The sequence below is a fragment of the Lithobates pipiens genome, unplaced genomic scaffold (genome assembly GCF_037356315.1).
Source record: "Lithobates pipiens isolate NorthernLeopardFrog02 unplaced genomic scaffold, aLitPip1_a1.2 Scaffold_10, whole genome shotgun sequence".
In the NCBI taxonomy this organism is placed as follows: Eukaryota; Metazoa; Chordata; class Amphibia; order Anura; family Ranidae; genus Lithobates; species Lithobates pipiens.
The window spans coordinates 20,311,214-20,338,915 of record NW_027507686.1 but is presented as its reverse complement, the minus strand read 5'-3'; the positions used below and the strand labels follow the sequence as shown (position 1 = coordinate 20,338,915).

Genomic DNA, 27,702 nt, shown 5'->3' with positions numbered 1-27,702 from the left:
TTAATAAAACAACGTCTTATTTATTTCCACCAGGCTTGAGCCAAGAGCGAAAAAGGGTAGAGAGGGGAAGCTCTCTGACTCGTTCAGGCCTTTTATACTTCAATCATACACCATCCAGACCCAAACCCATCTAGATCATCTTTTGACGAATCAGAGTACTTATGGGGCAGTCCTCCTCAATATATTATATTACTGTCCGTTTTGCTGTATTGGCCTCTAGGGGCAGCATTGTCCATGTATCCTGGTCAATCTTCAATGCCTTTGATCTTCTGTAGCAAGACATTCATCAATCATCTTTTCAGCTATGGTCCCTTTCAAGTTTGCTTGCATAGCATTATAAACAGACGGTTCCGTGCCAAGTGTTGCTCAGCCTTGATGGAGGCCTGATCTCTTCTTTCAGATATGCTACAAAGCTCTGATGTGCAACCTGTTAGATTCCAGACCACCCCAAGACAGCAAAGTCTGATATTAAATCATGTTGCCTTCCAACAGGTTAAAAACAGTTTTTCCAGCTGTGCAAAGCAATGACCTTTTAGGTCGGTTAAAATTGCCCCCAGGAAATAAAACTGCCCCTTTCTTATATCCAGTGTGTCAAATATCACAGCTTGGAGAATAGTCTGGATCATTACTGTAATCATCAGGAGTAACAGAAGAGTCCACCAGCACACTAGATGTACACGACGAGTTCTGTGTCAGCCCAGAACATACAGATGAAGGAGTAGAATCACTTTCAGGATGCCGGTAAACGTACTTCCTCACCAGATCCAGAGGCAGCGGGCTCAGGTGAACTTTTGGCTGAAACCTCCAAGACGTCAATCCTTGAGGCAAGTGCCCACGCGTTTCGTTCTGAACTCCAGAACCACAAGGTGCAGAGTCCTGCTCCTCATGGGCGGGTGGGGCATGTCTTTTAGGCAGGGTTCCTCCCCTGCTGTTCCTCTTAGCTAATGAAGCCTTGGTCTTGGCCCAACCGTGTGCGCGGTCTAATTCTAAGCACACATCGCGACCCATGTCCTCCTGAGATTGTAGGGGATTTGGAGGAGAAATATTCTCAACGCGATTCACTTTAGAACCCTCACTGCAGTCAAAGCCAAAAATGTCAAAAAAGCGCGCCCGGCCTTTCTCCACGGCTATGCTTTGATTTGAAGATCTTCTGCTACAAGTGGGGTCTGATGGAATTCGGGTGAGGTTGGTCTCCTGTGAACCCTCAAACTCAATTACGGTTTGGTCAGAGTCGTAGCTGTCTCGATTGCTGGCAGAATCCGGTTCCGTACAATTTTGGTGGGTCTTACCCCAGGCAGGTAAGCCATTGTGGGGCTCCTCTGCTGACGAATCGGTGCGAAAGAGATAACTCCGGTCCTGCTGCATCATCGTCACACTCCTATCTGAATTACCTGAGCAGAAAATAAAAAGATAAACTAGATGTAAACCCAGCCGCACAAATTTTAATCATGATGTCATTTAAAAAAAAAAAAAAAAAAATTATTATAGATTTTTAAGTCTGTAGCTTTTATTAACCCCTTCAATACCGGGCGCTTTCACCCCCTTCCTGCCCAGGATAATTTTCAGCTTTCAGCGCTCTCTCACACTTTAAATGACAATTGCGCGGTCATGCAACACTGTGCCCACATTATATTTTTATCATTTTTTCACACAGAGTTTTTTTGGTAGTATTTAAGCACTACTGTTTTTTTATTTTTTTTAAATTGCTTCATAAATGAAAAAGCTACTAAAATTTTTAAAATAAGACTTAGCAAATAAAATAATCTTTCTTCATAGATTTAAGCCAAAATGTATTATGTTCCATTTCTTTGGTGAAAATAACAAATCCGTGTATATTATTTAGTCTGTAGGAAAGTTATAGAGCCCACAAACTATGATATAGATCGGAGAATCGATCAGTCCTGATGCATTGACGATGGCCGATCTCATTTCTTGAGGCCAGAGAACGCCAGGACAGTACAAATAACCCCCCCCCCCAAAAAAAAATGACCCCCTTTTGGAAAGCAGGACAGTCCAAAGTATATATTAAGAGGCATGGCGAGTTGTCATTTTTGTCACAATTTTTGGGGAAAATTAAAGAAAGAAAAGGAAAAAAAAAATTCACCATTTTGATCACAGTTTTTTCTTTTTTTATATACTGTCACCAGTGCAGTACATCATATAACTGGTGTGGCAGTGATCAGGGACACTGGTTGGCGACAGTATAATAATAATAATAATTAAAAAAATATATAATAAATAAAAAAGGTGCATTTTTTTTTTTATTACATTTCTTTTAACAATTTTTTTTTGTGACCATAACAATACCGTGTTACCATAGTAACACTGTACTACTCTGGGAGACTAATCAGAATTTATTTAATTTTTTTCACACACACACACACACACATTATGTTTATACCAGTTTTTCACTAAAATCAACTCATTCTGTGTTTACCATTGTGACTAGCTGCGATTGGTCACAGATAATCACATGGTACAGATGGACTGTGATTGGCCCTGTCTGTACCACGTGATCACTGTGAGCAATCATAGATCAACACAACAGGACACAATGGATGGCAAGAAAAGGTAGCCATTCATTGTGTACAATGGTCATGTGATCTGCTGTGATTAGACACAGCGATCACATGGTACCGGCAGCAGGCCAGTACACTGATCATTCATCCCCTGTGCCCGGTGGACACAGCAGATGACAGATCGTGTCGCAATGTGGCCCGTGGGGTGCATGCGAGGCACGTTCCGGGAGGACGTGATATGACGTCCACCTGGATTAGTGAATGTCCCACCCGGCTATGATTGTACTATAGGCTGAGCAGGAACTGGTTAAAATAATAACTGGTGATCCTGCCATCAAGGTGCTTGTTAGGGCACCTCTTGTTATGGTGTGATAACTCCCTCTTTCTGTCTTCCAATTCTGTTCACATGGTGTCACCGTCACACAGGCTTCCAATGGAGACTGGGGTCCATCACATATGAGAAATGCCATGCAGCCAACGTTGGAGTGCATGTGAAAAGGAACCGGCTGCAAAGAGGTCACAGGAGACGAGCAGCACTGAGATGTGAGAAAAGGGAGGAGAAAAGTTGGGGTAATGAGAGGCATGCATTAGAGCTGCACGATTGATGAATGAAAAAAAAGGGGGGGTGTGTTGCGCTTCCTCAATACCAAATAAACTAACAGTAATACACAATCAAAAATAATAATATCAAAACAAAAAGTGCAATAGTGCTTGAAAAAATTGCATTAAAAGTGCATCTATGAATCGCATAAAATCAACTGATTCAGAGTGCCTCTGTGCATAACTCCAGTGTCAACATCAGTGATATGGTGATAAGTAAATTCAGGTGCATATAGAAAAAAAACATGTAACAACTAAAATATGCAATATAAAAAAGTGATATAAAAACAAAAGTTCAGATATGTAAAAAAATATATCAGCAAAAATCAATAGCAGCAAATAAGTGAATCTCATTAGAGTGTCCCATACATAGTCCAATCGTGAAAGTTAAATGCAGTATCACAATCAAAATAAAGTGCAATGTGCCAAGCCAACTCTCTTCCAGTGATATTCTGTGCCAGTGCTAGTTACACTAAATGATTACCTCACTGCTGCGAGGTATGCAGCGGAAAAACAGCTTTATTGTAAGGAGTGCTTGAAACAGGAGGATAACCGCAGAGAGGAACTTCTGACGGTGCCAAAACTCATCCGATTTCCTCGTGGATGTTACCAGCATAAGTACTCAAAGGGACAGATAAATAACATCCACCATAGTGTAGCATGTAAAACCATCGACTTTATTAAAATATATAATAATCTACTCACAAGAGGAAAAAACGAATAGGGCACACAGCTGACAGTGGACCGATGAGCGTCTCTCGCTCGGGTGTAAACGTCACGATTAATCGTTACAAAATCGCAATCTCGATTCATCCCCAATCTCTCCTGCTGAGAGTAGGCCATTCTTTAATATAAACAAGTGGAGAGATTATTGGCTCACTCAGCTGTCAAAAGAAAGCATCCTGGCTGTCTGCCAAGTTTAGAACTTGAAACATTGTAACTAATGCTTACTTCTTAGATCAGAGGGATAGAACTTCTTGTGTAAACAAATAATCTGGGCAGTCTCCCAAGCTTTAAACAAGTGTAAATGCAGGAAGTTTAACCACTTAAAGTCTAAATCTTTTTCTGACACTCCTTTTTATAAGTTAAAATCAATATTTTTTGCTAGAAAATTACTTGGAGCCCTAAACATATATATATATATATATATATATATATATATATATATATATATATATATATATATATATATATATATATATATATATATATATATATATATATATATATATATATATATATTACACACACACACAATTTTAGCAGAGACCCTAGGGAATAAAATGGCAATTGCTGCAATATTTTATGGGAAAAAATACACTTCGATAAATAAAATAAAATATGAAACAGTAAAGTTAGCACAATTTTTTTGTTTAAATGTGAAAGACGATGTTACGCCTCGAGAATCGCGATTCTCATTTTAGCCAGAATCGTGCAGCTCTAGCATATAGGCTTTGCATCAGAATATACACACTTGGGGGGGTCTTCAGGGATGCATGGTTTTATTCCATTTTAATGTCTTTTAAACCACAGAATAAAGTTTAAGGGGTTGTAAAGGTAATTGTTTTTTCACCTTAATGCATTCTAATGCATTCTTAATGCATGCCCGCAGATGCTTCTCATCATGCGAGGGAGCTCGCATGAACGTGAGAAGTACCTGCGGGAGGAAGCCGAGACAGCCGCCGAGGGACCCCAGAAGAGCAGGTTCGGGGCACTTTGTGCAAAACGAGCTGCACAGTGGAGGCAAGTATAACATGTTTGTTATTTAAAAAAAAAAAAAAAATTCACTTTTATAATCCCTTTTATGATCATAAGTCAGGAGTTGTTTCTATGTAGGTTACTGATCTATTGAGGGTAGAGCCACAAAGTACGGGTCTTTCATCGGGTTTACATCTACTTTAGCAAACATGATTGAAACAAAATGAAAAAAAAAAAAACTGTCCCAATATTTTGTATTTTCCTGTGCAGCCTGCAGGTGGAGCTCTGGGCTCCCATTTGGCATCCATGCATTGCTTATCCTTATAAAGCAAAAAGACAAAAACAAAGCCTGTGTATAGGGGTTCACACACAAACGCGTGTCGCTGCAGAACCCCCCCCCCCCCCATTGCTCCATTGGCAGTTCAATCATAGTAAAGTGGCTGCAGGTTCTACGCCCGCCCCTCCCCTCCTCCTGTCCAGTCACAGAAACCTTAGTATTCTGTAAACACCTTCACAAAATATAAAGGCTTCTGTGAAGGGGCAGAAGGGTGGGGATGCTTTTCTCCTCTCAGATCCAATAAACAATAAATAACTAAATAATAGAGGTAAATCCAGGAGAGGCCATGCACCTCGTTGGACTTAACTCATAGTGCGCCTTAACTTTTTTTTTTTTTTTTACACAAAATTGCTAAATTGAAATGCAAAGATTGACATGTTGGGTATCTACTTGGTGCAAACTTTTATATTTTACCCAAAAAAAATTGAATAAAATGGCAAAAGGGTTAATATAGTGTACCTCTGTACCGACACAATGTAGTAGGAAGATTGTGAAAAAAATACAAGATCAATTATTTTTTTTTTTTTAAACCTGTCCCCGTCCGCACTATAGCTGAATGATGGCTATAGCGCGGACCTACATTGCCAGGAGGCCGTCACATGACACCTTCCCATTTGCATGCTCCCTGCGCGCCCGGCCCCTTGCTGTGTGATCAGCTGCCAGCCAATGACAGCTGATCACGTGATGTAAACAGAAGATTGGTAATTTTTTTTTTTCCTCCTCACACTGACCGCGTGAGAGGAAAAAAAGGGCACATCGGTCCCGAAGAGGAAGAGGCACAGCCACCTCCTCTGTGCTGCCTGCCAGTGCCCACCAGTGCATATCAGTGCCAACAAATCACTGCCCACCAGTGGTGCCCATCACTGCCAACCAAGCAGTGCACATCACTGCCATCTATCAGTGTCCACCAGTGTCACCCATCAGTGCCAATCACTGCCACCTATCAATGCCCACTAGTGCTACCTCTCAGTGCTGTATTATCAGTGCAGCCTATCGGTGCCCATCAGTGCGGCCTCATCAGCGAACATCAATTAAGGAGAAAAATTTCCTGTTTGCAAAATATTATAACAAAATCTAAAAGTTTTTTTTTTTTTCTTCAAAATTTTCTGCCTTTTTTCCATTTTTTTTTAACAAAAAAAATCAAAAAAAAAAAATAATAATTATCGCAGAGGTGATCAAATACCACCAAAAAAAAGCTCTATGTGTGTGTGTGTGTGTGTGTGTGTGGGTGTAGGTGTGGGTGTGTAGGTGTAGGTGTGGGTGTGTAGGTGTAGGTGTGGGTGTGTAGGTGTGTAGGTGTGGGTGTGTAGGTGTGTGGGTGGGTGGGTGGGTGGGTGTGTGGGTGGGTGGGTGGGTGTGTGGCGAAATTATAAAAACGTCCTATGGGTACAGTGTTGTGTGACCGCACAATTGTCATTCAAAGAGTGACAGCGCTGAAAGCTGAAAATTGGTTTAGGCAGGAAGGGGGTAGAAGTGCCCGGTAGGCAAGTGGTTAAATATTTGAAGAAAAAAAAAATCACAATGTTTTAGAAAACAAGTGACACTTTATTAGAGGGAGAGCCGCACATCATCTCATAGAACAGAACACAAAAGGAGTGCAGCAGCTGCACGGGACGAATAGAGAGTTCTTCCAAAGAACAATAAACAACTCACAAAGTAAGTGAACAGAAATATGTGGCTCCTCGGAGGTGACGGAACACTCGGGGCTCCCGGATGATAACATATTATAACCCAGACATTAGCGGACCGGTCCCATCTTCACAAGGTGCTTTGTAACTTACTCTGTGAGATGGGAAGTACGGGGGTGCATACGCTGTCTTCTCTGTGCAGGCGAGGCTGCTCTCCGATTCTAGTGACCTTAGGGGGGAAAAAAAAGGAAAAAGAAAAAAGATTAATAATAATAAAAAAAAAAGAATTAAAAATAAAAACACACAAAACAAATAATTTAAAGCAGAAATATGAAAATGAAAGTGTTCACTTTCCATTTCCCCGCAGTTCAGCTTCAAAGCGATTGTAAAGTCTTGTTATACTGACCTCCTCTGTGCAGTTTGATTTGCACAGAGCAGCCCCGATCCTCCTCGTCTGGCGTCCCTCTTCCGTGATCCTGGCCCCCACCCTCCTGTCGAGTGCCCCCAAAGTCAGCAGCTTGCTAAGGGGGCACTAGAGCTAAGTCACAGCTCCCTGTGTCCATGCAGACACAAAGCCCCGACCCAGCCCCACCCCCTCTTTACCCTGATTGGTTGACTGACTTTGAGTGACAGCCACGGGAGCCAATGGCACCGCTGCTGTGTCTCAGCCAATCCGGAGGAGTATCCCAGACAGCTTAGACACTCGTGGATATTGTTGGAGAGAGAGGGGGTTCAGATAAGTATGGGGGGGGGGGGGGGCTGCTACACACAAAATGTTTTTTATTTTAATGCACAGAATGCACCTTCTGCCTTTACAACTCCTTGCCAACCGTATACTGTACATATACGGCAGCAAGGCAGCTCTTCTGCGCTGGATCATGTACCTAGTATGTCCCGCACTTCCAGGTCTGGGGTGCACATGCGTGCCGATGGAGACCCTCTACCACTGTGATTAGACACAGCAGGAGCTGATCTGCAGACTCAATATCCGCAAAAGGGGGTCCAACCCACTACTAGCAAGGTGTAAGTAATAAAGGGGGTCCAATCCGCTACTAGCAAGGTGTAACTAATGAAGGGGGTCCAACCGGCTCCTAGCAAGGTGGAACTAATGAAGGGGGTCCAACCCGCTCCTAGCAAGGTGGAACTAATGAAGGGGGTCCAACCCGCTACTAGCAAGGTGGAACTAATGAAGGGGGTTCAACCCGCTACTAGCAAGGTGGAACTAATGAAGGGAGTCCAACCCGCTACTAGCAAGGTGGAACTAATGAAGGGGGTCCAACCCGCTACTAGCAAGGTGGAACTAATGAAGGGGGTTCAACCCGCTACTAGCAAGGTGGAACTAATGAAGGGGGTCCAACCCGCTACTAGCAAGGTGGAACTAATGAAGGGGGTCCAACCCGCTACTAGCAAGGTGGAACTAATGAAGGGGGTCCAACCCGCTACTAGCAAGGTGGAACTAATGAAGGGGGTCCAACCCGCTACTAGCAAGGTGGAACTAATGAAGGGGGTCCAACCCGCTACTAGCAAGGTGGAACTAATGAAGGGGGTCCAATCTACTACTAGCAATGTGTAACTAATAAAGGGGGTAGAGCTGAGCGATTTTCTAAAAAAAAAAAAAAAAAAAATCTGGAGCAAAAAAAAAAAAAAAACCCTCCCCCCCTCGATTTACGATTCAAATTTTTTTCTTTTTTATGGACACCGCACCGGTCCCAAAGAGATGCGGGCAGGAGTTTTTAGGCGAGGCCGCGGCTTCGGCCTAGTCCGCGGCATCCGGCCTCACGGACTAGGCCGAAGCCGCGGCCTCACCTAAAAAATCCTGCCCGCAGCACCTCATGACCGGCGGGGTGGTAAAAAAAATAAAATATAAAAAAAAAATGGATTTGCTTAAATTTTGAATCGATTTGACCTCTCAACTCGATTTAAGATTTGAATCGATTTTTTCCCCCAGCCCTAAAAGGGGGTTCAACCAGCTACTAGCAGGGTGTACCTAATACAATGGCCGGTGAGTGTATGTTGACTATACAGTAGTGTAAAAAAATAAAAATACAAACATAGGCCATGGGGGAGTTCCAATATCCCAATGCGTTTCACAGAGTGCTACTTCAGGGAGAAGGGTGTTCAATGAGAGACACCAGGATGATGAATCCGTAGGGACCACAAGTAACCCAAAAGGCACTATATCCAGGGTACACCAGGGGTGGGGGGCAAAGACAAGAGTAGGCGCCATACAGCACCACAAACGGATGAAAGCTGTGGGGGAGACACAGCCTCCACGGGATGAACCCCAGATATTCTTCAAACCCATCCAGATATAACAGAGGTCCCGTGTGTTCCCACCAAGCAGTGCATCCAAAACACTTCCTTAGGAAGTACACTTTGCTACACAAGGTTAAAAAAAATAAAAACAAAAAATAAAAAGGGAACCTGCAGGGTGGATTAGATGGGGTGAGAAGTGGTTAATATTTTGGCCGGAGTTGGCCTTTAATGTTGGATTCTAGATCTCCCGGAAAAAAAAAATAATCACACTAAATTTACATACGAATATCATTTGTATTCTGGTGCCATTTCATACCTCTTGCTCTAGAACCGTCTGAAGCCGATAGAGGAATTCCCAAAGCAGCTTGTCCAGAGCCTCCAGGAACATCTCCCCGTATTCTGCCTGCAGTGTCGTCTGTGGGGGGGAGGGGGGGACAAAAATAAACATTTTCTAAGCCGGTGACCCAGAATAAGTTTATAGGGCCAAATTAGGATTTTCAAGTGAAAATGCATTAATTCTCCAAAAAGGCATTACCACCGACATTGGCACAATGTAAGGCATGCCTATCTTATACCCGAGGGGCTGCTGGAAATCGCTGTAGTAGCTGGCATTACTATGCGATTAGTCGCGGTCTTGCAAGGTCCCGTTCAGGGGGCTTTTGCTTGGCACATGGACCACAGCAGGTCACTCCGCAGCGCCGCCATTTAGACCCCTTTCACACTGGGGCGTTTTTCCAGGCGCTTTAGCGTTTAAAAAAAATGCCTGTAAAGCACCTGAAAGAAGCCTCATCTGCAATCCCAATGTGAAAGCCCGAGTGCTTTCACATTGAGGCGCTGCGCTGGCAGGGCGTCCAAAAAAATCCTGCAAGCGCTTTAGGAGCGGTGAATACACAGCTCCTAAAGCTTCCCATTGAAATCAATGGAAAATGCCTTCAAAGCACCTTGGCAGCAGCGCTTTGTAGCCACTTTATTCGGCCACCGGGGGGGGGGGGGGTGAAAAGCGTCCCTCTAGCGCTCAAAAAACACTGGTAAAGCACCGCTTAAACTAGCGGCGCTTTACCAGCATTTTTCAAGAGCTGGCAGTGTGAAAGGGCTCTTAAAAGCACTCGGGTTTTCACATTGGGATTGCAGATGAGGCTTCTTTCAAGTGCTTTACAGGCGCTTTTTTTTTTTTACGCTAAAACATCTGCAAAAACGCCCCAGTGTGAAAGGGGTCTTATAGAACACCTTGTGTTTTCCTCAATGAATATAAAAGGCGTGATTGGACAAGCTTTGCAATCATGAAAGCTAAACCCTCCAGGAATTCAGCCGGATTGAGTCCAACAAGGTACAGTGCACCTCATGGACCGATCTCTTTAACCGCTTCTATACGGCGTGAATTCCAGCACTCCTCTCCTACATGGGGAAAAAAAATCATTATTTGTTTGTTAGAAAAATTACTCAGAACCCCCAATTACAATATATGCCGTATTTATCGGCGTATAACATGCGCCGGCGTATAATGCGCACCCCAAGTTTAGGAAGGAATTTTAAGGAAAAAATCTTTTAGGAGGAAAAAAAAAAAAAAAACAACTTACATTTAAATGCCCATCAATGCAGCCTTTTCAGTGTCCATCTGCATCCTTTTCAGTGTCCATCTGCATCCTTTTCAGTGTCCATCTGCATCCTTATCAGTGTCCATCTGCAGCCTTTCCGTTTAAAAATGGCGCCACCAAGATACACAGGAGATACACAGGACATCCGGCTCTGTATCTCTCGGCGGCTTTCGGCCGTTCTCGGCGGCTCTAGGCCACGCTCGGCAGCGCACGCGGGACTGTGGGAGCGGCCGAAACCATCCAAAAGCCGTCGAGAAGAGGCTCACAATTGGCGGGGGATCGGCGTATAACACGCACCCACGATTTTCCCCCCGATTTTAAGGGGGAAAAAAAAGTATGTGTTATACGCCGATAAATACGGTATATATATATTTTTTAGCAGACACCCTAGGGAATAAATAGAAGATACCTATAAGTGAAAGTGAAACCGCAGCAGAGAATGATCCGCCCCCCTTCCCTCTCTAGCCAGGTTGGTAATGAACTATGAACCTCAATAAAACGTCTATAAAATAAAGCTTTGTGAGATAAAAGAAGAATTCCCGGACCTGAGCCGCGCAGAGACGAGAGATAAATAAAAAAAAAAGTGAAAAGAACCAATCAGCATCCAGCCTTATACGTTGTTATCTGCAAAGCGAAAGCATGGACATTCTCAATCATACCGCCAAGTAATTTTGCCGAAACTTGTCATCGCGGATCATCCGGAGGACCAACTTTCGGAAGTGCGTCTTACTTTGCTTGACTTTGGCTGCATCGCGTGGGGGCTGCAATGTAAAAACAGACAGTGAACGCGACACACCCAACCTGGAGGCCCAGGGGCTCAAACACGTCTCAAAGCTCATGCGATACATTTTTTTTTCCCGATGGGCGCACATCAAAGCGCAGTACAACACACTAAGGCTCTGTTCACCACCAGTGCGCCTTTGATCCGACTTTACACACTTTGGATCGAAGTCGCATCTAAAAGTAGTGCAGGCACCTTTTCAAAGTCGCTGCGACTTTAACCGCTTTCCGGTCCGCCCCACGTATTTTTTACTGCTGCGCAGCACATGAGCCTGCACTTCCAGGTCTGGGGGGAGGTTGGTGCACACGCGCGAGCTGGCGATCCACTCCTGCTGCAATTGGACACAGCGGGAGCCAATCAGCGGCTCCAGTGGACTCAATGTCCGCCAAGACCAGCCGATTGTTCGGGATAAAAGCAGAATGGCGCTCTTCCTATGAGAAACGAGGCAGATCGCTGTTCTGTCGGGAGGGATCCTGCAAAGCAGGGGCAGTGATCTCTGCCTTCCCCATAGTAAAAGCTCCTCCCCCCCCAAAGTAACCAAGCACCCCCCCCAGGCACACATTTAACCCTTTGATGTTAACCCCCTCCACAGCCAGTGTCATTAGTACAGTGATAGTGCATATTTACGGCACTGATCACTGTATTAGTGTCAATGGTTCCCAAAAATTGTCACTTAGTGCCCGATTTATCTGCCGCAATCCCGCTATAAGTCACCAATCGCCGAAATTACTAGTAAAAAAAAAAAAAAATAATACATAAAAATTCCATTAAAATACCCCATAGTTTGTGGATGCTATAACTTCTGCGCAAACCAATCAATATACACTTACTGGGATTTTTTTAACCAAAAATATGTAGCAGAATACATATTTAAATTAATGTAAATTTTTTTTACATTTTTTAATCGGACATGTTTTATAGCAGAAAGTAAAACTTTTTTTTTTTCTAAAGTTGTCGCTCTTTTTTTTTTTATATCGCCAAAAATAAAAAGAGGCAATCAAATACCACCAAAAGAGAGCTGTATTTGTGGGGGAAAAAGGGACGCCGATTTTAATGGTTGACAATGGCACACGACCGCACAATTGTCAGTTAAAGTAACTCAATGCCATATCGCAAAAAATGGCCTCTTCCGGAGCTCAAATGGTTTCAAGTTTTAAGTCGCACGGATTTGAACGTGTGCCAATAAAATCAAAGTCATGCAACTTTATGTGCCCAAAGTTGCATGACAAGTGGCACTGGTTGAAAATGAGCCTTACACGCGTTGCACTGCCAAAGAATAGCAGGTTTTAAACCATCACCCCGCAGTGTAATGCATCTCTCAGAAACAAGCAACTTGCACAGGGCCATATTCAATAACAGGGGAGCCCCCTGCTGGTGAATCTAACGACTATAACACCCATTTATCAAGCAGTGGATGTGATTTTTACCGATATTGTCTGGAGGAGAATCAATCATTTAAAACATACGGACCTGAAAGATTCTCCTGTCAGGCTCTCTGCCCCTTTGCTCCATACCACATGGCTTTCTATTATGTGCTTTATGTATGGGTGATTGCACTGAATACTGAATTTTCAGTTTTGGTTGGGGAGGGGGTAAATTTGCCAGAGACCCCTACCTAAACATGTGAGGTCATAGTATTGTAATACCATAGTAGTAGTGCAATTCCATAGTATTGGTGTCATGTCATAGTAGTAGTGTCATGTCATAGTAGTAGTGTCATGTCATAGTAGTAGTGTCATGTCATAGTAGTAGTGTCATGTCATAGTAGTAGTGTCATGTCATAGTAGTAGTGTCATGTCATAGTAGTAGTGTCATGTCATAGTAGTAGTGTCATGACATAGTAGTAGTGTCATGTCATAGTAGTAGTGTCATGTCATAGTAGTAGTGTCATGTCATAGTAGTAGTGTCATGTCATAGTAGTAGTGTCATGTCATAGTAGTAGTGTGTAGTAGTGTCATGTCATAGTAGTAGTGTGTAGTAGTGTGATGTAATAGAAGTAGTGTGAGGTCGTAGTGGTATTGTGATGTCGTAGTGGTATTGTGATGTCGTAGTGGTATTGTGATGTCGTAGTGGTATTGTGATGTCGTAGTGGTATTGTGATGTCGTAGGCTTGGGGAAGGCACAGAGAGGCTTGGCGAGGGCACAGAGGCTTGGGGAAGGCGCAGAGGCTTGGGGAAGGCGCAGAGGGGCTTGGCGAGGGCGCAGAGGGGCTTGGCGAGGGCGCAGAGAGGCTTGGCGAGGGCGCAGAGAGGCTTGGCGAGGGCGCAGAGAGTCTAGAGATGCGACGATCAAGTCTGATGTAGATGGACGTTCTGGTCACACACAGCCTCGCAGCATGGCTCAGACGGGTGTAAATGCAAATTGCAGGGTTTGACGAGAAAAGTCTGTAAATGTGTATCGTCTTCCTGAACGCCGAGGCAGCCACAAACAGGCCACATATTATGGCCGGGAGGCTCCACACCTCTGGAGGAATGGGGTAATGAGGAACACATGCAAACAATAAGGTAATTAAGTGGATATATAAACAACCTATCTATAGCAGGGATTAGTTGGCTTACTCTTGTGCTGGAGATGGTTCATGTGGCAGCCAGGGAGCAGGTAATATGGGTAGAATATTCTCCATAAGATCCGTTTATATGGTAGGACTTTATAATATATAATTTGATATAATAATTCTTTATCTAGATGAGTGGCCTCTCCTTTCACAAGGATCTCCAAGTGCCCTAAAAATATTAAACTGACAGGTATTTATGCTATTTATGCACTCTTAATCTACACATTATCATTCATTATCTATTTTTCTTTCCTTCATGCTAGTCACTTCACTTCACACATGGGGCATAGGGTTTTAAGTTTTATTTTTCACATGCATGGAAAAAAAAAAAAAAAAAAAAAAAAAGAGTATCCAATATCACTTGCATTATTTTCAGCACAGACATACATACACACACATCAATTTTACATTTATTTATTTTTAATTTTATATTTATTTTTATTCATTTATTATTTTATACATGTTTATACACACACATACACGTCCCACTGCATGAATACGGTTGATCATCTGTTGAATATACGGATCATGTATAATAGAGGTCGACCGATATGGGTTTTTCTCTGGCCGATGCCGATATTTATAAATCATGGCGGCCGATGGCCGATATATGATGCCGATTTTTTTGGGCCGATATGTTAGGCCGATTTATTTTTTTTTCCCCTTTTTTTTTTTTTTAATCCCCCTTGATCTCATAAAATCTAACACACCTTTCCCACTGGGGCTTTTTCAGGCGCTTTTGGGCTAAAAATAGCGCCTGTAAAGTGCCTGCAAAATGGCTCCTCTGCAGTCTGTGTGAAAGACAGAGTGCTTTCACACTGAGGCAATGCGCTGGCAGGATGTTAAAAAAAAGTCCTGCAAGCAGCACGTTTAGAGTGGTGTATACCGCTCCTCCACCACTCCTGCCCATTTATATGAATGGGCACCACTGCTGAAGCGCATGCAATGCGATTTGGCAGCGGTGCTTCACGGGCGCATTTAACCTCTTCCTCAGCCGCTAGCTGGGTTATATGCGCCCCACTAGCAGCCAAATAGCACCGCTAAAATGATGGTAAAGAGCCGCTAAAACTTGCAGCGTTTTACCATCAACGCCTCCCCGCTCCAGTGTGAAAGCAGCCTTCATAAGTGATACAGAAAATATCTTACATTTAAACATTTATTAAACAAAACAAACCTCCAATCAGTTTACTTGTATGTATGCTTTAGATTAAAAAAAAAAACTAGATTAAATAATAAAAACAGGTAGTCAAAACTTTTGGATGGAAAAAAAAAAGGGCTAACTTTACTGTTTTTAAACTTTTTTTTTTTTTTTAAATGGTGTATTTTTTCCCCCAAAAAATGCATTTGAAAGACCTCTGTGCAAATGCCGTGTGACATAAAATATTGCAACAACCGCTATTTTATTCCCTAGGATCTCTGCTAAAAAATATATATATAATTTTTGGGGGGGTCTAAGTGATTTTCTGGCAGAAAATACAAGATTTTTTACTTGTAAGCAACAAGTGTCAGAAAAGATTTAGTCTTTAAATGGTTAAACTGAGAACTTCTACACACAGAGATGATTTCATTCATTCAGAAGTGTAAACATTGTATCTTTTTGCTCTTTTCTTGGCAGACTGCCCAGAGAGGAGGAAAGACGTTTCTATGACAACTCAGGCAACTTACACTGACTTCTATTACAGAAGTCATTTGCAAGTCCAGCTGTAGTTCTAAATCGGCCTTTTTTATCAGCACAATCGGCCGATGCCGATTAATTAAAAAACGGCAAATATCGGCCGATATATCGGTCGACCTCTAATGTATAACATACACACACATACAGGTATAGTACCAAGTCATAGAAAAATGTATTATTTTACCATTATTTTCCTTTCCTCCTCCCTGTATATTAGATATTCAATATGTTTTATCCTTAGATAGTAGATACAAAAATGATTTATCATTTTTCAAACAAACAAATAAAATAATTTTTCCTCAGGAAAAATCCCGTTCCTTCGCTTGGATGGTGGAAGCCTCAAAAGTTTTGTGACCGCCTGTAGGTCCTAAGGATCCCTGCTTTATGTAAAAAAAAAAACATCTCTTTTCTCCCCCTCTCTCCTCTCTCCCCCGTCCGGGAGATTCGGTAGCTATGAATAGTGGGGTGGAGACAGTCCGGGTTTGCCTTCAATGAATTTGGATACTTGCATGAGAGTCTCTGGTCTATACATTTGTATCTCACGGAAAGGGTAAATATATAGAGATGTCTGCATAATTGCCCATTGAATGATACTGCTTTTAATATTAATTGTCCACTTATGTTGGTAGAAATAAAGAAACCCCCTGAGGAAGACTACGACCAGTTCCAAGTCGAAATGCATTGGGGGTATTTCCTCACACTAAGTGGCCTTTCTATGATATATAAAAATGAGAATGTGGGAACTTAAAAGTAGATTTTCGGATGGAGATATGCATTATCCATGAACAATTGTTGAATCGCACAATATTGTATAGAGATTTACAGATCTGTATTGCTACACCAGAGATCAGATTTTTTAATCTAATTCACTGTGATATACCCATCACTTAGTGTTTAATAATAATAAAACATTTTGAAACTTTTTATCAATGTCTCTCATTTGCTGCTGAAAAATCCCATGGGGAGTGTCTCTATATCTTTTTGCTAATACAGCTTCGGGGTGTGCAGCGTTTCTAAACCCAGCAAACATGTTCTAAATTTGTTCAATGTGTATATACATATGTATGTTCCATATGGAGGAAGACAATACGAGTATATCGGCTCTTACTGCAGCGGAGTCCTCCGGACAGACATGAGGGAAGTGAACGTTCAATGCTTCCAGGATGTCCAGCAGCGGCCTCCTATCTTCAATCATATTGAGAACGATCTGTAGGAAGCAGAGAGGTGTTACCAGCAGGACACAATCCTACGTCTGGCACTTTTTACTGAGAACCCCCAAAGAGATTTACATTGGCTTTAAAGAGGAACTTCACCCCCTGCATCCCCCCCCCCCCCCCAACTTGTTATGCTGGTTTGTCCTCAAATTCACATACTTGCTATTGTCCTGCTGTGATTTGCTGCACCACCGCCACATGCTGGGCCCCGCGCCACCATCTTATTGGACATCAGGAGCCGGCTGTCTCTTCAGCACCCCCCAATGACACACTCCAGGTCTGCCCACTAGCCTGCATTTCCCCTTCTTACCCCCAACCCCATAACACCCTCATACAGAGCCTTCAGCTCCCACTAGTGCCCTGCAACCCCCTTCTTAACCTTCACCCCAGAACACCCTTCTTACAGAGGCTCCTGACCCCCCCCCCACTGTGTCCCTTGCACCCATCCTTACTGTCCACCTCATACCATCCTCATACAAAGCCTTCTGCTCCCCTCCATTGTCCCTTGCACCCTTCACCCCCTGCCACCCTCATACAAAGCCTTCTGCTCCCCTTCATTGTCCCTTGTACCCTTCTCCTTTCCCTTCACCCCCTGCCACCCTCATACAAAGCCTTCTGCTCCCCTTCATTGTCCCTTGTACCCTTCTCCTTTCCCTTCACCCCCTGCCACCCTCATACAGAGCCTTCTCCTTCACCCCCTGCCACCCTCATACAAAGCCTTCTGCTCCACTCCATTGTCCCTTGCACCCTTCTCCTTACCCTTCACCCCCTGCCACCCTAATACAAAGCCTTCTGCTCCACTCCATTGTCCCTTGCACCCTTCTCATTTCCCTTCACCCCCTGCCACCCTCATACAAAGCCTTCTGCTCCCCTCCAGTGTCCCCTGCACCCTTCACCCCCTGCCACCCTCATACAGAGCCTTCTGCTCCCCTCCATTGTCCCTTGCACCCTTCTCCTTTCCCTTCACCCCCTGTACACCCTCATACAAAGCCTTCTCCTCCCCTCCATTGTCCCTTGCACCCTTCTCCTTTCCCTTCACCCCCTGCCACCCTCATACAGAGCCTTCTGCTCCCCTCCAGTGTCCCCTGCACCCTTCTCCTTACCCTTCATCCCCTGCCACCCTCATACAAAGCCTTCTGCTCCCCTTCAGTGTCCCTTGCACCCTTCTCCTTACCCTTCACCCCCTGCCACCCTTATACAGAGCCTTCTGCTTCCACTGGTGCCCCCTGCACCCCCTTTCTTACTAGGGGTGCAACGGATTGTCACCGATCTGTGATCCAAACGGGTCACCCTGTTCGGATCGGCACACGCCGCGATCCGCTGCTTCGGCCTAGCTCCGTAGCGGCGGCCATCTTGGTGCACCCATCGGCCGTTTACAATGTGATTGCTCCGTCAAATGACGGAGCGATCACTTGTAAACATCTCTCCCCTCTGTGCACAGATGTGTAGGAGGGCAGAGATCGGATGGCAGCAGCGCTGTGGGCACTACAGATCCAGCCCACAGCGCTGCTGCCACCCGATCTCTCTGCTCTGTGACAATTGCAGTCACAGCCATCCCTCCATAATCTGCCAATACCCTGCCATACCCAGCCAATACCCAGCCAATATTACAGTGGGGGAGATGACGTGGATATTACAGTGGGAGAGATTGTGGATATTACAGTGGGGACTATATGGGGGCGGAATTTTCACAGGTTTTTGCAAATTTGATTATTATTTGCTGATCTGAAAAATTATCCGATCCGTGACTCTGATCCAAGGAACGATCCGATCCGTGAGTTTTTTGATCCGCTGCATCCCTACTTCTTATCCTACACCCCAGAACACCCTCATACAAACGCTCCTGCCCCCTACACCCCTTTTTCACTGTCCACCCCCTGCCACCCTCATACAGAGCCTTTTGCTCCAATTAGTGCCTCCTGCACCCCTGTCCTTACCCCTTCACTCCATAACACCCTCACACAGATGCTCCTGTCCACCCCCTGCCAACCTCTTCTGCTCTCCCTAGTGGCCCCCTGCACCCCTTTCCTTACCTCTTTACCCCATAGTACCCTCATAAAAAGGCTCCTGCCCCCTTGTGCACCCTACACCCCTCTTTTTACCCTTAACCCCCTGTAGAGCTGATAAAATGAGAATCACAATTTCTTTTGCTTAGAATAAAGTACACAAATTCTCGCGACGTAACATCTTTCACATTATACAAAAAAATTGGGCTAACTTTACTGTTTCGTTTTTTTTCTTTTTATTCATTGAAGTGTATTTTTTCCCCAAAAATTGTGTTTGAAAGACTGCTGCGCAAATACAGCGTGACCTAAAATATTACAACAACCCCCCATTTTATTCTCTAGGGCAGTGATGGCGAACCCATGGCACGCGTGCCGCTGCCGGCACGCTTAGCCGTCTCTGTGGGCACGCCGTGACAATTACACGGTCATCGTTAGTCCGCTCCCGTGAACTACATTTCCCACATTCCTCTTGGGATAGCGGTGACGTGTCCGAGTGGTGCATGCTCCGAACGCTGAAGCCACGCCCCCCGTTCTCAAACATCTGACGCATCTGTTGACGTGCCTGCGTGGGAAATCTGACATATGGACACCACCGGAGCAACTGGAGCCTGACCCCGCACTGATTTCAACAACTCAAATGTGAGTGTTATAACCAATTGCCGACCGGGCCATAGGCAAAAGATGGCTTATTCTGGTAGAGCGTCCATGGACGCCCTCCCAGAATCTTTCTCCCGCGCGCCCTACAGTGCGAGGGGAGAGGGGAAGAGGGAGTGAGATGCAATGCTATGTCCATACCCTGCCCATACTCTGCAGTACCCTGCCCATACTCTGCCAATACTATGCAATACTCTGCAGTACCCTGCCCATACTCTGCAATGCTCTGCAGTACTCTGCCAATACTATGCAATACTCTGCCAATACTCTGCAGTACCCTGCCCTTACTCTGCCAATACTATGCAATGCTCTGCAGTACCCTGCCCTTACTCTGCCAATACTATGCAATGCTCTGCAGTACCCTGCCCTTACTCTGCCAATACTATGCAATGCTCTGCAGTACTCTGCCAATACTATGCAGTACTCTGCCAATACTATGCAGTACTCTGCAGTACCCTGCCCATACTCTGCCAATACTATGCAGTACTCTGCAGTACCCTGCCCATACTCTGCCAATACTCTGCAGTACCCTGCCCATACTCTGCCAATACTATGCAATACCCTGCCCATACTCTGCCAATACTATGCAATACTCAGTAGTACCCTGCCCATACTCTGCCCATACCCTGCCCATACCCTGCCCATACTCTGCCCATACTCTGCCCATACTCTGCCCATACTCTGCCCATACTCTGCCCATACTCTGCCCATACTCTGCCCATACTCTGCCCATACTATGCAATACTCTGCAATACCCTGCCCATACTATGCAATACTCTACAGTACTCTGCCCATAAACTGAATAAAGCCTTTTTTAACTAACTTACTACTCTTAGAGCGGCACTGCTCTATCTAAAAAAAAAAAGGGGGGGGGGATCATTATTAGTGTCATTGTGAAACGACTGTACGAATAGTTTTTTCTAAACTAAAACCTCGTTAGTCAGGTTTAATTGCAGTGTTGGCACTTTGAAAAAAATAAGTCGTTTTGGTTTGCAGTTTGGGCACTCGGGCTCAAAAAGGTTCGCCATCACTGCTCTAGGGCAGTGATGGTGAACCTTGGCACCCCAGATGTTTTGGAACTACATTTCCCATGATGCTCATGCACTCTGCAGTGTAGTGGAGCATCATGGGAAATGTAGTTCCAAAACATCTGGAGTGCCAAGGTTCGCCATCACTGCTCTAGGGTCTCTTCTATAAAAAAAAAAAAAATGTATATATATTTGGGGGGTCCAAGTAATTTTTCTAGTATAAAATACTGATTTTAACTTGTAAGCAATAAGTGTCAAAAAAGATTTAGTCTTTAGGTGGTTAAACTGACCTCATTTACAGACCGAAGTTCATTCCTTTGATCTCTAAAAGATACTTTGTATCTCTTTATCTCTCAGCGCAGAGGAATGTTGATAAGCATTTGTAAGCTTTTTTTTTTTGACAGCTTGGCTCTGCACTGTTTACATAGAATCAAGGAAATGGCTGATTAGGATCGTGGGGGGGGGGGGTGATGAATCAAGATCGCAATTTTTTGTTAATGATCAATCATGCAGCTCTAACCCCCTGCCACCCTCATACAGAGGCTCATGTCCCCTGCATTGCTCTCCTTAACCTCCACCCCATGACACTTTCATACAGCCTTCTGCCCCCTCCAACTACTTTCCCTTTACCCCCCCCCCCCCATACAAAGTCTTCTGCTCCCCCTAGTGTCACCTACACCCATCTTCTTGCCCTCCACCTTATACCACCCTCATAAATAGGCTCCTGTCAGCTAATGTCCCCTGCATCCCTCTCCTTGCCCTCCACCCCATAACACTTTCATACAGAGCCTTCTGTCCCCTGCGACTCCCTCATTACCCTTTACCCCCTGCCCCCCTCATACAGAGCCCTCTGGCCCCCCCTAGTGTGCCCTCCACCCTATACCACCCTCATAAAGAGGCTCCTGCCCCCTGCATCCCTCTCCTTACCCTCCACCCCATAACACTTTCATACAGAGCCTTCTGGCCCCTGCAACTCCCTCCTTAACGTTTACCCCCTGCCCCCCCCCCCCCCCCATACAGAGCCTTCTGCTCCCCCTAGTGTGCCCTACACACCTCACCCTCCACCCTATACCACCCTCATAAAAAGAGGCTCTTGTCCTCTAATGTCCCCTGCATCCCTCTCTTTACCCTCCACCCCATAACACTTTCATACAGAGCCTTCTGCCCCTTGCAACTCCCTCCTTAACCTTTACCCCCCTCCCCCCCCAGAGCCTTCTGCTCCCCCTAGTGTCCCCTGCACCCCTCGCTGAGCTTATCTGATCTGACAGAAGAAGGGTTGCACTGTGCGGCCCTCAAGAAAAGCACAAGTACCTTCCTATAGTTCTAAGGTGCACTCATCCTAACAGCTGCCCTACAATAGTAGTAGGATGGGACGGAGCCCTGTAAAGCAGTGGTAGTTTTCCAGCAGGCTTTTTTTATCATGAACATGCGAACTAGCCCTTTAAATTATTGGTTTTAAAAAAGAAAAAACACAGCAGAGTATATCTCTCACTCACCTTGCCTCTGAGGCCTGCGCTGAGCCGGGCACGATGTCTATAGCAGATCAGACCGGGAGCCTGGTCATGTGTCAGCTCCAAGAATTCTACAATCCGATCGAAGTTCTTGAAGTCTCTTCTCTGCATCACCAGCCAGACAGCCTTGGCCACCACCGAAACATCGTCCCGACGCGACCCTAAAAATAAATACAAAATAAAACCTTCACTGCTTGGGGGGGGGGGAAATGAGCAAATGTCTACAGACCATCCTGAGAAGGGAGGGAGGGTCAGCACCCCCGACCCCATGCAACCCTCATACTCCCGTTAGTGCCCCTTGCACCCCTCTCCTTACTCCTTCATCCATTGCCACCCTCATATAGAACCTTCTACCCCCCACATAGATTTACAGTGGGAAAAATTATGATTTGTGCCCAGTGTCCTCTCCCCCGGTAAGCACAGCACCCTGCGGTGCGCATCCCCTGCCCACCAGTACTCTCTACACCAACCCCCAGGGTTGGCCATGGCACCACGCTACCCCATATGGAGGGGGGCTACCAGGGGATCTCCAGGGACCATCCATCCCAGGGAGAGAAGATGTAGAGGATGGAGGATCCCCTGCAGATTGTGTAAGTTTGCCCACTAAAGCCCCATACACACGATCGGACTTTGTACAAACTTTCCCGTGGACTTTTGTACAAAGGGCGTGGTCCACAAGTTTGTATTGCATACACACGATCGGACTTTTTGACAACAAACACGAACGTAGTGACGTCACAACGTACTGACGCCACTTCAAAAGAGGACGTTCAATGACTCCAGCGCCACCTTTGGTCAACTTCTGTATTGTAGTCTGATCTTTTGTATTGGTTCTGAGCATGCGTGTTTGTACCTTGTACAAAAGTCCGATGCTTTTGCATACACACGGTCGGACTTTGCTCCATCGGACTTTTGTTGCCAGAAAGTTTGTCCGTTCGCACAGCCAACAAAAGCCTGATGAAAACAGAAAAAATTTGTCCGATGGAGCGTACACACAGTCGGATGTTGCTCCAAAACAGCTAATTTGCATGTTTGTTGTCAAAAAGTCCGACCGTGTGTACGGGCCTTTACAAAAAAATGAAGGGTCTATAATTGTTATCATAGGTGTATTTTATGTGATAGAGACAGAATATCAACCACAAATCCAGAAAAAAACACATGATACAATTGTTATAAATTAAATTGCAGTTCAGTTAGTAAAATAATGCTGGCCATACACTATACAAAAAAATAAATAAATAAAATCGGCTGAAATTTGGTCATTTGGCCAGTTTGTTCGTTTTTAGGCCAGTTAATTGGCACAAAAAAATAAAAATAAATAAATAATAATAAAAAAAATAAAAATAAAAAAAATCTCGAATTGTTGGGATGTTTATAGCTGATAAAAACAAGGGACAGGTTTGGAAATTTTCTGCCAAACGAACGATAAATTGAAAGGTTAATGTGTTTCCCGTCCGAACTGTTTGCACTAGGTATATGTAAAAAAAATAAAATAAAAAAATAAAAACGAAAACAAAGCGAACATAAAATTGATAAATTTATGTCCACTGAACGATGTATTGGTCATTACATGATGGCGCCATCGTTTGGTTTCACAGCCGAATGTCCGTTTTTCGAAAATAGGTTCGGCCGATTTTCCGCATAGTGTACGGCCAGCATAAGTATTTGATCCCCTACCAACCAATAATAACTATGTCTCCCACAGACTGGCTACAGTAGGTGCCCATGTGGTTCACAGATTAGTCCTGTCAAAGTAAGAAGGAGCTCCTAACTAGGGCCGAAACAACTAATCAATTATGAAATTAATCAATTATTATTTTCATAATCGATTAATCGGCCACTAACATAACGGGGGTTAAAAAAAAAAAAATTAGCCCTTTATAGCACAAAAAGAGCAAATTGCTACTGTAAATATTACTTTCACTGTGCCATATTAAAAAAAGGAACCTTTACAGTAGCGATTATTTGCTCTTTTTGTACCAATTTTAGTTTTTTTAACCCCATTATGTTACTAAACATCTCAGGCCTGGGTCACACCTCTGTGTTTTTTGGTGCTTTTTGCAGAAACACACTACAGTTCATTTACATGGTTTCCTATGGGACATGTTCATATCCATGATTTTTTTCAGCTGCTGCATATTTGGAAAAGACAAGGACTTTTTTTTTTTTTTAACACAAAACAGTGCTATTTTGGTTCAATACACTTCAATGGAGAAGCTGCAGAAAAGCATGTAATAATGCGTTTTTGCAGCAATTTGTGTTTTTTAATCTGCCCAACAACAAATTGGCCAAAAAATAAATAAAAAATTAAAAATACAAAAATCGCAGCTAAATTACCTTTTTTTAAGGTTATTAACTGAGTAATCGAAACAATCGGCCAACTAATCGATTATGAAAATAATCGTTAGTTGCAGCCCTACTCCTAACGACAACTCGTTACGTGTATAAAAGACACCTGTCCACAGAATCTCTTCCCTTCAAACCTCACCATCATGGGGAAGACCAAAGAGCTGTCAGAGGACGTCAGGGACAAGATTGTAGACCTGCACAAGGCTGGAATGGGCTACAAGACCATCAGCAAGAAGCTTGGTGAGAAGAAGACAACTGTTGGAGCGATTATTCCCAAATGTAAGAAATACAAAACAACCATCAATTACTCTCGGTCTGGAGCTCCATGCCAGATTTCGCCTCATGGGGTGAGGATGAAGATGAGAAAAGTGAGGGATCAGCCCAGAACTACACGGGAGGAGCTTGTGAATGATCTCAAGGAAGTTGGGACCACAGTCACCAAACAAACCATTGGTAACACAATACACCGCCATGGACTGGAATCCTGCAGCACCCAAAAGGTCCCCCTCCTCAAGAAGGCACATGTACAGGCCCGTCTGAAGTTTGCCAATGAACATCTAAATGATTCAGGGAAGGATTGAGAGAAAGTGCTGTGGTCAGAGGAGACCAAAATTGGGCTCTTTGGCATTAGAGGATATGTAAATTTTAATAAAAAAAAAAAAAAAAAACACAAACATGTTATACTTCCCTCTGTGCAGTTGGTTTTGCAGAGTGGCCCCCGATCCTCCTCTTCCGGGGTCCCCCAGGCTGCGCTCCTGGCTCCTCCTATTCTGGAGAGCCGCTCTCTTTGGGGGCGGGGGCACTTGTGCGGGCGCGCTCCCATGTCCTGCTGCGTCCATTTACATAGACAGCAGGACTTGGCCCCGCCCCCCCACATGATTGGATTTGATTGACAACAGTTGGCGCCAATGGCTGCACTGCTATCAATCTATCCAATCAGGATCTGAGACACCGGCTGGAGCTGGTGTACTCATCCCCGTTGCTGGAAAGACCGGGTTCAGGTAAGTAAATGGGGGGGGGGGCTGCATCACAGGACGTTTTTCACCTAAATGCATAGAATGTAGGGAAAAACCTTGAGGGAAAATCCGGAGTGAGAGTTTCGACGGCGGGGGCACGCTCAGGTGTGTAGAGGCGTCGGGGGCGCGCCCCCTCCCCAGGTAGAGGAAGTTTCGGTTCCGGGATGTTTTCCGAGCCGCGCGGGGGGGGGGGGAAATCAGACCCCTGTGATGGGATAGGAGGACTCCCTCCATACACAGTGTACCGGGGTTTGATTACAGCAGCCAATCGGGTTTCAGCTCTTACTTCACCTGTGCAGAGCTAAAAACTCCTTTAACGCGACTTGTGTTTTGGAGGAAGGAAAATGCAGGCGATGACCCCCAAGAACATCCTCCCTACAGTCACACACGGAGGTGGGAACATTATACTTTGGGGCTGTTTCTCTAATAAAGGTACAGGCTGACTTTGCTGCATTGAGGGGGCCAATGGATGGGACCATGTGTGAAGGAATTGAACGTACATAACGATAATCAGAAAATGTCTATTTGCTTATGTGTATACATGTTTCTATGCAACTCCTTACTTATTATGTCGTATACAGATTGGCTCTCTGTTTGGAATTAAAGATGGCGGGTACCCCCTGCTTCCCATGCATTAGAAGAATGCATAAGAGAACCAACTTCAACCATACGTCAAGCATCAAGTTTCTCCATTTCTCTTGTATTTTAACCAATGAGACTGACACAGCAATGACGTATCTTTCTGTATAAAATATTAACCCCGCCCACAAATAAATCAGAAGTTAGAAGTAACCGAGCTGAACGTGTCTCAGAGAGTGTTTACTTCTAATGTGCATGCACATTTATACTTTTTAAGTAGAAACAGCAGCAGATAACCTTAAACTAGATTGTAGTTCTTATCCATTTCACATGTATTGTAAGATCTTGGATGAGAACCTTCTTCCCTCAGCCAGAACACTGAAGATGGGTCACGGACGGGTCTTCATACCGCCAAGGCAACAAAGGAGCGGCTCAAGAAGAAGCACATTAACGTCAGGGAGTAGCCTAGCCAGTCTCCAGGCATAAATCCCATAATAAATCTATGGAGGGAGCTGAACTTCGAGTTGTCAAAAGACAGCCAAGAAACCTCAAGGATTTAGAGAAGATCTGTAGAAGAGTGGACCAAAATCCCTCCTGAGATGTGTGCAAACCTGATCACCACCTACAAGAAACGTCTGATCTCTGTGATCGCCAACAAGGGTTTCTCCACCAACTACTAAGTCATGTTTTGCTTGGGGATCAAATACTTATTTTACTCACTGAACTGCAACTCCGTTTATAACATGTGTATCATGTGTGTTTTTTCTGGATTTTTGGTTGATTTTCTGTCTCTATGATATAAAATACACCTATGATAAAAAATTATAGACCCTTCATTTCTATGTAAGTGGGCAAAACTTACACCATCTGCAGGGGAGCTGATCATTAGTTTCCCATTGTAGAGCCTTCTGCCCCCCCATGACACCCTAATACAGAACCTTCTTGCCCCCCCATAAACAACACAGAACCTTCTACCCCCCCCCCCCCCCAAAGCCTTCTGCTCCCTCTAGTACCCCTCTTCTCACCCACATTCCACCTTCAGAGCCTTCTGGTCCCCCCAGAACAACTCACACCCCATACAGAGTCCACCCAACCTCTCACCTTTCATCCTGCACCATATGCCCCCCTTCATCCCTACTCTGCCCCCATCACCCATACTACGCCCCACTTCACCCCTACTCTGCTCCCCATCACCCTGCCCCCCCCCATCACCCATACTCCGCCCCCCATCGCCCCTACTCTGCCCCCCCATCACCACTACTTTGCCCCCCTTCATCACTTCTCTGCCCCCCATCGCCCTTCACCCCTACTCTGCCCCCCATCTGCTCCCTATCGCCCCCCCTTCACCACTACTCTGCCCCCTATCACTCCTACTCTGCCCCCTATCGCCCATCACCACTACTCTGCCCCCCTATCGCCTCCCCTTCACCACTACTCTGCCCCCATCGCCCCTACTCTCTCCCCCCCCTTCAGCCCTACTCTGCCCCCTATCGCCCCCCTGGCATTATTATTATTGTAGTGATAACGGGAACAGCTCTCACCGCTCATGTCAGCCCCGCGCCACACACAAGTCCGGGCACAGCGCCTGCGAACCGGCCAATCAGCGCGCCGCACACCGAAGCCCGGACCAATCCAGTTCCGGGCAGAGCACACAGACCTCGTCCAATGGGCGTGCCTCTTGCCTGTGACCGCGCGCCTCGAA

At 44.9% G+C, this 27,702-nt stretch overlaps 1 protein-coding gene across 2 annotated transcripts; it reads right to left on the bottom strand.

Moving 5' to 3' along the window:
• TINF2 (TERF1 interacting nuclear factor 2) lies at positions 1 to 27,698 on the bottom strand. Of its 2 annotated transcripts, XM_077452271.1 has the most exons (7): positions 27,542 to 27,698; positions 22,042 to 22,217; positions 16,752 to 16,850; positions 11,293 to 11,394; positions 9,355 to 9,453; positions 6,936 to 7,011; positions 1 to 1,391 (listed from the first exon to the last, which is right to left on the bottom strand). In XM_077452271.1, the coding sequence occupies exons 1-7, from the start codon at positions 27,546 to 27,548 to the stop codon at positions 592 to 594; spliced, it is 1,359 nt and encodes a 452-aa protein (XP_077308397.1). In that variant the 5' UTR covers positions 27,549 to 27,698; the 3' UTR covers positions 1 to 591. The 2 variants fall into 2 exon arrangements, with proteins under 2 accessions (XP_077308397.1, XP_077308405.1); XM_077452279.1 differs by lacking the exon at positions 11,293 to 11,394.
• Between the last annotated feature and the right edge of the window lie 4 nt (positions 27,699 to 27,702).

What these genes read in the sequence shown, in the direction of transcription:
- TINF2 (XM_077452271.1), bottom strand. An exon ending in GCGCAGGCCTCAGAGGCAAG is followed by an intron (nt 16,851 to 22,041) that starts GTGAGTGAGAGA and finishes TGCTTCCTACAG; the next exon opens with ATCGTTCTCAATATGATTGA. An exon ending in AGACGGTTCTAGAGCAAGAG is followed by an intron (nt 7,012 to 9,354) that starts GTATGAAATGGC and finishes TTCCCCCCTAAG; the next exon opens with GTCACTAGAATCGGAGAGCA.